At 42.1% G+C, this 12517-nt stretch overlaps 1 protein-coding gene across 7 annotated transcripts in view; it reads right to left on the bottom strand.

Annotated features, from left to right (window-relative positions):
- Positions 1-12517, bottom strand: part of fcho2 (FCH and mu domain containing endocytic adaptor 2) — a 48787-nt gene that overhangs the window by 22140 nt on the left and 14130 nt on the right. For all 7 annotated transcript variants that reach the window (XM_061798844.1, XM_061798840.1, XM_061798841.1 and 4 more), the window contains exon 8: positions 8324-8420. In XM_061798844.1, the coding sequence (XP_061654828.1) occupies positions 8324-8420 (97 nt within the window). The remainder of the gene's footprint in view (positions 1-8323; positions 8421-12517) is intronic.

The raw sequence follows: 12517 nt of genomic DNA, 5'->3' as shown, positions 1-12517 counted from the left end.
AGGCGGAACAAAAAAAACAAACACACACGGGTGGCGACTCTAAATATGTATATTATATATCTTCCATATGTATATAGTATGACAACCTTGTGCTTCTAAAATAAATCTATCGTAGATTTAATTTATTTTACTCAACTTTATTTATAGAGCACTGTAGCTGAAACAAAGTGCTGTAAATAAATAAAATCAAACAAGACATTATTATTAATAATACTACTACTAATAATAATAACACTATACGGATTAATTAACGTAAATAACTTTCTGAAAGTCAATTCCACTTATTTAACACTAAATTCCTACATAACTTCTACATTTAAAAACATTTTCAATTTTTCATTGTTTCTCATGTCTATAATCATCAAAATCATTAAAAATGATATCAGGTAAGATTTCACACTACTTTTTCAATAGGTTTATACAACCCCAATTCCAATGAAGTTTGGATGTTGTGTTAAACAAATAAAAACAGAACACAATGATTTGCAAATCATGTTCAACCTATATTTAATTGAATACACTACAAAGACAAGATATTTAATGTTCAAACTGATAAACTTGATTGTTTTTAGCAACTTATAATTTGATGGCTGCAACACGTCCCAAAAAAAGCTGGGACAGGGTCATGTTTACCACTGTGTTACATCACCTTTTCTTTGAACAACATTCAAAAAACGTTTGGGAACTGAGGACACTAATTGTTGAAGCTTTGCAGGTGGAATTCTTTCCCATTCTTGCTTGATGTTCAACTTCAGCTGTTCAACAGTCCGGGGTCTCCGTTGTCGTATTTTCCGCTTCATAATGCGCCGCACATTTTCAATGGGAGACAGGTCTGGACTGCAGGCAGGCCAGTCTAGTACCCGCACTCTTTTACTACGAAGCCACGCTGTTGTAACGCATTGTCTTGCTGAAATAAGCAGGGGGGGGCGTCCATGAAAAAGACGTTGCTTGGATGGCAGCGTATGTTTCTCCAAAACCTGTATGTACCTTTCAGCATTAATGGTGCCTTCACAGATGTGTAAATTATCCATGCCATGGGCACTAGCTCAGCCCCATACCCTCACAGATGCTGGCTTTTGAACTTTGTCTCCATAACAGTCCGGATGGTTCTTTTCCTCTTTAGCCCGGAGGACACCACGTCCACAATTTCCAAAAAAAATTTGAAATGCGGACTCGTCGGACCACAGAACACTTTGCATCGGTCCATCTTAGATGAGCTCGGGCCCAGAGAAGCCGGCGGCGTTTCTGGGTGTTGTTGATAAATGGCTTTTGCTTTGCATAGTAGAGTTTCAAGTTGCACTTACGGATGTAGCGCCGAACTGGTTTTATGAACTGTTCCTGTGCCCATGCGGCGATATCCTTTACACATCGATGTCGGGTTTTGATGCAGTGCCGCCTGAGGGATCGAAGGTCACGGGCATTCATTGTTGGTTTTGGGCCTTGCCGCTTCCATGCAGTGATTTCTCCAGATTCTCTGAACCTTTTGATGATATTATGGACCGAAGATGATGAGATCCCTCAATTCCTTGCAATTGTACGTTGAGGAACATTGTCCTTAAACTGTTGGACTATTTTCTCATGCACTTGTTCACAAAGAGGTGAACCTCGCCCCATCTTTGCTTGTGAATGACTGAGCAATTCAGGGACGCTCCTTTTATTGCCAATCGTGGCACCCACCTGTTCCCAATTAGCCTGTTTACCAGTGGGATGTTTGATGGGCATTCCTCAACTTTCTCAGTCTTTTTGCCACCTGCCGCAGCTTTTTTGGGAACGTGTTACAGCCATACAATTCTAAGTTCATGATTATTTGCTAAAAACAATAAAGTTTATCAGTTTGAACATTAAATATCTTGTCTTTGTAGTGTATTCAATTAAATATAGGTTGAAGATGATTTGCAAATCATTGTATTCTGCTTTTATTTATGTTTAACACAACGTCCCAACTTCATTGGAATTGGGGTTGTAATTACCATAACAGCTATGCTCATTTTTGTTAGCCCGTCTATGGTATTTCATACAGTATGCTAGCATCAAACAAGCAGACTTTTGTTACATTATATGCTCTGTTTGTATGTGTTGTTGCTCCATGTGTGTTGAAGTAGTATTTTGAATGGTTATAAATGTCCCATTAAACAGGGATTCACTGTAGATTATATAATACACACACTCTTTAAAAATAAATAAATAAATAAATAAAAGTGTTCTGACAATGGACACGCGAGGTCTCTGAACCTTATTAGAATAAGACAAACAAGAACAAGATTACATGCGAGCAAGTGTTTAAATCCACATGGACAAATCTGCTCACAAGCTTTCAGAGATGCCCTTCTTGACTTCTCCCTGGCAGAGAACAGATCGCAAAGATTGAAAGTCAAACCTGAGCCTTCTTATTGAGGCGGGAAAAAATAAAATAAAATCGCAATACGCCACACTTTTCTTTCGTGACAGTAGCGCGATAGAGGACAGCTTCAGACACGCCGCTACACGGCACATAAAAACTTTATCCCACGTCTCACTCACAATTTGGGGAATTAGTAAATGAAATTACCAGCTCAAGCCATGCCTCCAATAAAACTCGTGCGTCCCGCTGCATTTACTCGGTATTGAAAGAAAACAATGTCGCTTGATCGAAAATGTTTTTGCCACGGTCGCCGATGTGCCTTCAGCTGTTATTGAACACGACAAACTGTCAAAATACAAAAAGCAAGCAGCTACAGTAAGCCAAAATTCATGTTCAAACGCTCACATGCAGACAAACCGGCCATGTTCCTGACAACACTCGCTAGGGCGAAAAAAACTGTACTCAAATTGAGCATAAAAGTTGCATTAAAATTGTACCTCAATAGAAGTTTCAAACAAAAGAGTTCTTAAAGTACAAGCTTGGTCACGCAGCGACTTAAACTTGTAAGTCAAGGTATCACATTTTTTTTTATGAGTGAACATGGCCTTAAAGACAGGAAGTGCGTTTTGCAATCAGAGCAGATACTGGAAGAGGCAGCGCCCCGCGGCAACGCGGCGCGATACGCTAACACGCCTTGACCTGAAAAGAACAAAAGCCGGCGATGTTTTCACTCGGAACGTATACATTAGCCGCGTCGTCCGCGACCGCCGTCCTCTGGGATAGGATAAGAGAGATGGGGGAGGGGGGCCATTGATGCATTGTTTGGCGTGCGGCAGCACCCCGATGTGAAGCGCAGGCAAGCGGCGAGTCACGAGAGGCGCCCATCACGCCAAGTGAAGTGGATAAAGCACAGTGATGACTGATCTACTCTACTGTGCAATATCGGCCCTTAACCGCTGGCACACACACAATGGCTGCATGAACTACTCTATGTTTGCGTGTGTGTGTGTGTGTGGTTCACGCCAATCAAAACACAATCGACATTCAATAATAGCACATCACACGGGAGGACAGACAGACGCTGTACTCAAAGTCGTTGGTACATTGAACTGACCGGTTGGATGCTCTCATTTATACATCACAGAATGTTTGTGTGTGTGTGTGTGTGTGTGTGTGTGTCTGAGAATATTCCAGTACATACTGACTTGCATGTACATCGTGATTTGCTAATAATAACAACAACTCACTCTGTGGGAGTCACCAAATAGTGAAAGGCAAAAGTTTCTTCCTGAAGTCTATGTGCAGTGACACCAGAAAGTATTCACACCCCTTCACTTTTTCCACATTTGGCTATGTTACAGACTTAGGCTAAAGCTGATTTGAGTATGCTTTTAAAAACAGAAAAATCTACATAAAATATTGCATAATGACAAAGTAAAAACATTTTTAGACAATAGTGTAAATTTATAAAACAATTTAAACATTCAAACATAATTGGTACACAAGTATTCACACCCTTCACACCCTATGAGACTCAAACTCAAGCTCGGTGCATCTGATTTCCACTGATCATCCTTGAGATGCTTCTACAACTTGAATGGAGTCCACCTGTGGTAAATTCAGTTGATGAACATGATTTGGAATGGCACACGCCTCTCTATAGCAGGTCTCATAGTTGGCAGTGCATATCAGAGCAGAAACCAAGCAATGAAGTCTAAGGAATTGTCTGCAGACCGCCGAGACCGGATTGTGTCAAGGCACAAATCTGGGGAAGGATATAAAAGAATTTCAGCAGCATTGAAGGTCCCGAAAAGCACTGTGTGGTCTCAATTATTCCGAAATGGAAGTTTGGAACCACCGGGGCCATTCCTAGATCTTGCCATCCAACTGACATGGGTAACTGGGGAAGAAGGGCCTCGGTCAGAAAGGTGAACAAGAACCCTGTGGTCACTAAGGCGGAGCTTCAGTGTTCCCTTGCGGAGATAGGAGAACCATGTAGAAGCTCAACCGTTGCTAACACACTCCACCAATCAGGTCTTTATGGTAGAGTGGCCAGACGGAAGCCACTTCTTCACTAAAAGGCACCTTAAGGATTCTCAGACCTGCAGAAACAAAATTTTCTGGTCTGATGAAACCAAAATAGAACCTTTTGGCCTTAATTGCAGGCGTCATATCGGGAGAAGAAGAGGCACTGCTCATCACCTGGCTAATGCCGTCACTACTGTGAAGCATGCTGGTGGCAGCATCATGCTGTGGGGCTGTTTTTCTACTGCAGGAACTGGACGACTAGTCAGCATAGAGGGGAAGATGACAGCTGCCAAATAGAGAGAAATTCTTCACGAGAACTTGCTCCAGAGTGCTCTGGAACTCAGACTAGGGTGTCGATTCACCTTCCAACACGACAATGACCCGATGCGCACAGCAAAGATAACAAAGGAGTGGCTTCAGGAGCAGCCTGCGAATGTCCTCGAGTGGCCCGGCCAGAGTCCGGACTTGAATCCAATCGAACATCCCTGGAAGGACCGAAAAATGGCTGTCCACCGACGCTGCCCATCCAACCTGACTGACCTTGAGAGGATCTGCAGAGAAGAATGGGAGAAAATGCCCCAAAACCGGTGTGCCAAGCTCGTAGAGACTTACCCAAGAAGACTTGAGCCTGTGATTGCTGCCAAAGGCGCTTCACCAAAATATTAAGCCATGGGTGTGAATACTTACGTACCTATTATGTTGAAATGTTTAAATTTTCAATACATTTGCACAACTGTCGGAAAATATCCTTGTACTTTGTCATTCTGGGATATTTTGTCGATTTTTTTTTAAATAGAAAACTATACTCAAATCAGCTTTAGAATAAGTCTAACAGCAAAATGTGGAAAAAGTGAAGGGGTGTGAAAACTTTCTGGTGGCACTGTAACTTGCAAGCTAAAGCAACAAGCGGCGTTATAGCGCCTAGAGTTTGGGCTCGACACATTTGGTCCTTTATAAAAAAAAAAAAATGTAAAAAAAAAATAAACCCCCCCCCCCCCCCCCACACACACACAAAGAAAACAAAAAAATCAAAAATAAAATAAACAGCAGATGCGTGAGTGTTATACAAAGTGCTTAAATGTCTCCTAAACAGACTTTGTTTATCTAGGGGAAGATGTTTCCTTTCTTTCAGACTTGGAGAGCAGTCACGCATGAGCGGCGGATGTTTTTTTTTTTTTTTTTTTTTGGAAATCGCATATGCTTGGCATGGCACTGGGAGGGCAGGTCGGTCGGGTGGGTGGGTGTCTGAGAAGAGCGTGAGGGGGGTGGGCAGAGTTTGCGTGTCTGGCCCGCCGCCAGTTGACAGCTCAGCTGGATATCATTGAACACTCCAAACGCACCCCCTGCCCCCCCACCACCCATCTCCTCGCAGCGTGTCACTTTGGGATCGTTTCCGCAATAGAAAGTTTATTAGCAGGGATGGGCAAAGCATGGCTCGCGGGCGTCATTAATTCACGCAATGAGTGAAATAAAATGTGTTCAATCATGGTTTAGTTGATTTATTATTAATGATACAATAAAAATATTATTCAAAAAAATTTCACATATATCTTTGACATTTTAAAATGTATTTCATTTTAAAAAATGGTTAATTTATTGTGATTCAATTATAAATACAAACAATTTTAAAAATGCCTTTTATATTTAAATGAATTCTTATCAATAATTGGTTGAATAATTGTGATTAATCCATCTATCCATTTTCTTTACCGCTTATCCTCATCAGGGTCGCGGGCTGCTGGAGCCTATGCTAGCTATCTTCAGGGGAGAGGCGGGGTACAACCTGAACTGGTCGCCAGCCAATCGCAGGGCACACAGAAACAAACAACCATTCGCACTCACATTCACACCTACGGGCAATTTAGAGTTTCCAATCAACCTGGCATGCATGTTTTTGGGATGTGGGAGGAAACCGTGGCGGCTAATTGTGATTCAATTGATTATAAATAAAAAAATTAATTACGATTTTATTACAAAGCAATTTTGCAGATTTTACTTTCATGTTCTCATTTTTAATTAGATTTTATTAAATAATAGGTGGCGGCACGGTGGGCGACTGGTTAGAGCGTCAGCCTCACAGTTCTGAGGTGCGGGGTTCAATCCCCGTCCCCGCCTGTGTGGAGTTTGCATGTTCTCCCCGTGCCTGCGTGGGTTTTCTCCGGGCACTCCGGTTTCCTCCCACATCCCAAAAACATGCATTAATTGGAGACTCTAAATTGCCCGTAGGCATGACTGTGAGTGGGAATGGTTGTTAGTTTCTATGTGCCCTGCGATTGGCTGGCGACCAGTTCAGGGTGTACCCCGCCTCCTGCCCGATGACAGCTGGGATAGGCTCCAGCACGCCCGCGACCCTACTGAGGAGAAGCGGCTCAGAAAATGGATGGATGGATGGATAAATAATAGGTTAAGAAATTATATTTAAATGACATTAAAGGGAGTTTATTTATTTAAATATTGAAATATACTTGTTTTATTTATGCGCAAATACACAATTTTACACACACTTAACTTTTTGTAAAATAATTGTAAAAAAAAAAAAAAGTGGTAAATTAATTTTAATAAAAGCAATCATAAATAAGGCAGATAATGAATTGTGATATTATTACTTAATTTTACTATTTTATTACAAGTGACCTTTTTGATTTTATTTTATTAAATAATTGTTTAAGTAATTGTAAATGAATTAATTTAATTATCGTTACTAAACGTGGCAATTCAGCACCAAAAGGGCCGCAGATTGTTCAACTATTTCATCAGACAGCCGACCGTTTATTTTTCTGACGGCTGCAGCAAAAGCGCTAATGAACAGCTCCGTATGGGCAAGAATTTTCGGCGCATTTGTTTGTTTTTTTTTCTTTTCCGGGCTCGATTAATTCTGCTGTCCAAACAAATGAGGGCCACCACTCAGCTTGCCGTGCGTGGTGTCTGGACACACGGGTGGGGGTGTGGGTCACGCATTGTTTACACACACAGCACAGAGGTGAGCCGCCTCGGTGCCTGACGTAATGTTTTGCATGAGTGGAGATGAGGAGGAAGCCGGGCAGACGTCAGAGCCCTCGGGGGCTTTAAATATTCACACGTATCGCATTTTGCGGCATGATTAGCATTTTGGTTCCCGAATCTGCCTTTAAAAGCATGATGACAGCGCATCACAACAAGGTGAGTCAGGGGGCGGGGTCGGCACGATGGGGGCCGCCGGGCTATTGTGGGCAAAGTTTACACAAGAGTCATTGTTGAGCTCTGACCTCGCCGAGAAGCTCGGTTCTGCCCGCTTAAGTCAAAGCCCCCCATGTGACACATGCTTACTGGAATGCCGAGCCTGCCTACCTTGACAGCAGATTACCACGATCGACTCCAATGGCCGCTCGGCCCCGGTCTAATTGCCCTGCTCCGCCCACAGGGGCGCCTTTGTTTACGCACAACTGACCTGATTATTATATTAAGACGCAATTCAGGGTGCAAGGTGGACAAGTGGTTTGCGCATCTGCCTCGCAGTTCTGAGGTTCTTTGGTTCTGTTTTTATGGTTTTGAGGCTCCACATATAATATACTCTACTGTATGCAGCTGCAGTGTTGTATGTGTGCCTTTAAGGGGCGTGGCATAGTGTGTTGACATGAGGAGCTGAAGTCGGACTGGCTCCATAGACTTCAAATACAGTATGCGTACAGTTGTTGGCTATGGTTGGTCCAACTCAGTCTGCGTGTGAGCGTCTAGATATCAGCCGTGGCCGACAGCAGCCCCTTGCGAGTGTTTTCATTTTCTATTTGTGCGTTTGACTATTCGTCCCATTCGGATCAGCGAACATTTCGCTCGAGCGGTGACGCAAAGCATAAAAAACACACCAGTCACCAGATAAAAAAGCAAAATAGAAACAAACATGACTCCAAGAAATGATCCTGCCCACCCAAAAACAACAACAACAAAAAAAATAAATAAAAACAAGAAGTGGCTTACCTGGTCTCTCCTTTCCTGTTCCTTTGCTTTCGGCCAGTTTCTGTATTAAGCTCTCCACTGAGGTGTTCTCCACGTTTCTCATAAATTCATTGTGAACCTGCACAACCCCAAAGAAGCAAAAATGTACGCATTATTAAAAAAAGGCTTAACACTTTTTTTTTTTTTTTTTTTTTTAAAGAAACAGCATTAGTGTGGTGAGTCACTGATTATGGGGAAAAAAATAAAAAGTCCCTATTTGTGCACGTTTGTACATTCATTATTCCTTGGTGCATGGAATATAACGTAAGAAGACTGATCCACACTATTATCTGCTACTTTTGTCTGACGAAAGTCCGCTAACTTAATACTAACATATAATGCGAATGAGAATATACAGGCTCACGGAAATTAACGTAGGTCTTTCGGAAATTCTAACCTTCCAAAATACTGCTACTATAAAACGCACACGGTGCAGCAACACATTCAATGGATACAAAAAGTCTACACACCCTTGTTCAAATGCTAAGTTTTGTGATATTAAAAAAAAAAAGAGACCAAGTTTTCAAAGCTTTTTCCACCATTAATGTTAATTTCATAAAAAACATCTCATCTGTGAGGGGAAGTAAAAATAAATGTGCTTGCAGTGTTCAAAAGCCAATAACACTCAAACTCAAGTGGAACTCAGCACACACCTTCCACCGTGTCAATTCCGCATTCTAGTCGGCTTTTTCTTTTTAAATTTGAACGTGCGGAGGTTGCTTTTTTTTTTTTACCGACACGGATGTAAGTGGGGTACTGTCTGTATACTGTAAAAACATTTTTCAAAATATATCGTTAAAAATCCACGATCCAGCGGAGGGAAACGCTGTACTCCGAGGCGTCATTTTGAATCACTGTTGCCGCCATCGCCCCCCTGTGGGCACGGGAGGCAGCGCGGCGGCATTTGTTTACAGAGCGGATGAGACGTACGGACTCGGAGGAGACGGAAGCGTGGAGACCGCCTGTGTGTCCTGTCACCACTGCGCCATTTAGATGCGCGTGATGTACTGTACGAGTGACTCTCACACAAACACACACGCACATATATGTAACACACGCACACACACACACACACACAAACACACACACACGCCCGCCCTGAGGGTCCCGTGGAGCGCATTAGCTTTGTGAGTACAGCATGTTAGACGGAGAGCGAGGTGTAGGATGGAGTGGAGGATGCACGCTCACGCAAGCTGTCAGGTGCTGGTGCCATGAGGAGGGCGCACACACACACACTCACAAATGTACACACACACACACACACACACAGATACATCCGCTGAGGCTTTTGCCCACATGCATCTATCTCCCTTCAAGGCACCCTCACTTTCACCCACGAGCTCACTTACAAAAACAAACACAGCACGCACACTGACAGATACACCTGCCGCACGCATACGCGCATCAAAAAGACACGCGCGCACGCACACACAGTGCACTTCTTTCCACGCTGGCCCTTTAAAAAGGCATTTTCCTCTTCACCATTTCCCGCCTCACACTCTTGTCTCCCTCTTCTCACGCTTTTACTCGCCGAGTTGGAAATACGCATGAGCTCTAGGATGGCTTCAAATCACTCAATCGGTGGTGCGTATCGTCGCATTTGCCGACCCGTGCGCGTGCGTGTGTCATCAATGACGCATGTTCACCTGCCACAGATGAGAAGGGTCCAGAGCCGGATCCAGGCGGACTGAGACCTATTTTTAGATTACTTTGACCGATTTTTGGGGGTATTAGTCATAAGTGAACCAACACAATTTTTGCTCGTATTTCAGGTTGTCTTCGGGTGAACGTGCAGCTTTTGTGGGATTTATCTTATTCAAACCTGTGTAAACTTTGGGGGATTTGTGGTAGTCTTATTTACACCTGTGCAACTTTTGGAGGATAATTATGGTTGTCTTATTTGAACTTTTATGGGATTTCGGTCATCTTCTTTCAACCTGTACAGCTGTTAGGTGATTTTAGGTGGTCATAATTGACCCTGAGCAATTTTAAAGGGGGTTTATGGCAGTCTTACTACATCCTGTGCAACTTTTGCGGGATTTACGGTCGTCTTATTTCAAACTGCACAACTTTGGGGGAGGATTCGAAGTAGCTTTATTGAAATCCGAAGAACCTTTGGTGAATTTGAGGTAGTCTTATGTACAGTGGCTTTACTTTATCCTGCGCAACTTTTGAGGAATTTACAGTAGCTTTAATTCAACCCGTGCAACCTTTGGGTGATTTAAGGCAACATTATTATGGTTGCCTTATTGGAACCAGAACAACTTTGGGGGAATTTTCGGTCATCTTACTTTTGATTTCTTATTTTAACCTGTGCAATTTAAAAAAACCTATTTGAAACTGGGCAACATTCGGGACATTTACAGCAGTCTTTTTTTTTTTTTAACTTGTGGAACTTTTGGAGGGACTAACTGCTCAAGATTTTGATATTTAAGGTAATCTTATGTCAATCTGCTAAAGTGTTGAGATTTAATGTCTTTTTTTTTTTTTTTTTTTTACCTGTATAAATTTGGGGGGGTTTACGGTAGTTTGAATTTTTTATTTTATTTTTTTTACCTCTGCAACTTTGGGGGATTTGAGGTGGTCTATTTCAACCCTTGCAAACGCTTACATAAAAGTGGCTATCATATTATACGTTGCCCTACTACTGAAAAATGCTTTCCACCCCCGCCCCCAAATAATGGAGTGCCATTTCATGTCCGTGACATATATTCCGTGTTATATTTATTGCATGCTGCTCTTTACGTGAGCTATTCCGAGTGTTGAGTGCATGTACACATTTGCTCAGCTTGTCAGCACGCATGCCGTCAGCCGCGGTGACTCAGCACAATATTGCGCCCTCTCCTCCGACTATGAGCGCGGAGTGCAGCGCCGCCTCGTCGCCCGCTTTGGAAAGACAACTTATCCCGAACCACGACGGCTTGTGATTTCCTGGCTGGGAAACGGAAAAACGAGGAGCGGCAGCGGCCATCACACCAAGCGTGTTGCTAAATAACCCGCGGCGGTCTGTCGCCGCACGTTGCTTCCAACTTGCTTGCCGCTGCAGCCGCAGGCGGCCACGGCAGACTTTCTGTGCGGACGTGAGCGCCTCTCGGTGGATAATAGAGGATCGGAACAAAATAGCTTGTTGTTTATTATGAAGGCCGATTACAGTCACACTCAGAAGAAGAATAAATGGACTACGAGTATGAAATCTTACAAGAATTAAGTCACATTTTTTAAAGAATACATCAAAATTTGTATACCATTTTAATATTTCATATTGTATTTTTACAATTTGTATTGTATTTTTACTTTTCATTATTATTACAGAAATAAGTGGGATAAAACCTAAAAAAAATACTAGTATCTTGAAAAGCCGCAACTATTTTCCTGAAAAAGATAACTTTTTTCCCTAAAACATTTGCATTTTATCTGAAAAAAAGTAGTTTTTCTTTAAAGATTATTACCTTTCTTTAAGAACTAATGTATTGTATCTTTGAATATTTATATATTAATAATATAAAACTTTTAAATCTCCCAAAAAATATCACTTATCAAATGACTCAATGACTCTCCTGAGAAAATACGATGGTCGACTGGTTAGAGCGCCTGCCTCACAGTTCTGAGGACCGGGATTCAATCCCCGGCCCCGCCTGTGTGGACTTTGCATGTTCTCCCCGTGCCTGCGTGGGTTTTCTCTGGGCACTCGGGTTTCCTCCCACATTCCAAAAACATGCGTGGTAGGTTATTTGAAGACTCTAAACGTAGGTGTGAGTGTGAGTGCGAATGGTTGTTTGTTTAAATATGCCCAGCGATTGGCTGGCGACCAGTTCGGGGTGTACCACGCCTCCTGCCCGATGATTGCTGGGATAGGCTCCAGGGAAAAAAACTTAAACCCTAAAAAAACAAACAAACAAAAAAAACATACAATTTATCTGTCATTATATTTTTGGGGGTCTATCTTGCAAATAAAAATATTATTTATTTATTTTGGAAAATACAAATCTAATTCTAAAAAAAAAATTGCATTTTTCTCTGTGCACAAAATTATTTTTACTTTGGAAAAAAAATTACGTCTCTTGAAGAAAAAATACAATTTACATGTATCAAAGTCTAACTAGGAAAAAAATGTCTTGAAAAATACCACTAATTCTTTTTTTTTTCTCTCAATAATATACATATACATATTTTTTC

This window comes from Phyllopteryx taeniolatus, chromosome 15 (assembly GCF_024500385.1).
Source record: "Phyllopteryx taeniolatus isolate TA_2022b chromosome 15, UOR_Ptae_1.2, whole genome shotgun sequence".
NCBI classification, from domain to species: domain Eukaryota; kingdom Metazoa; phylum Chordata; class Actinopteri; order Syngnathiformes; family Syngnathidae; genus Phyllopteryx; species Phyllopteryx taeniolatus.
This window is presented reverse-complemented; position numbering and strand designations above follow the sequence as displayed.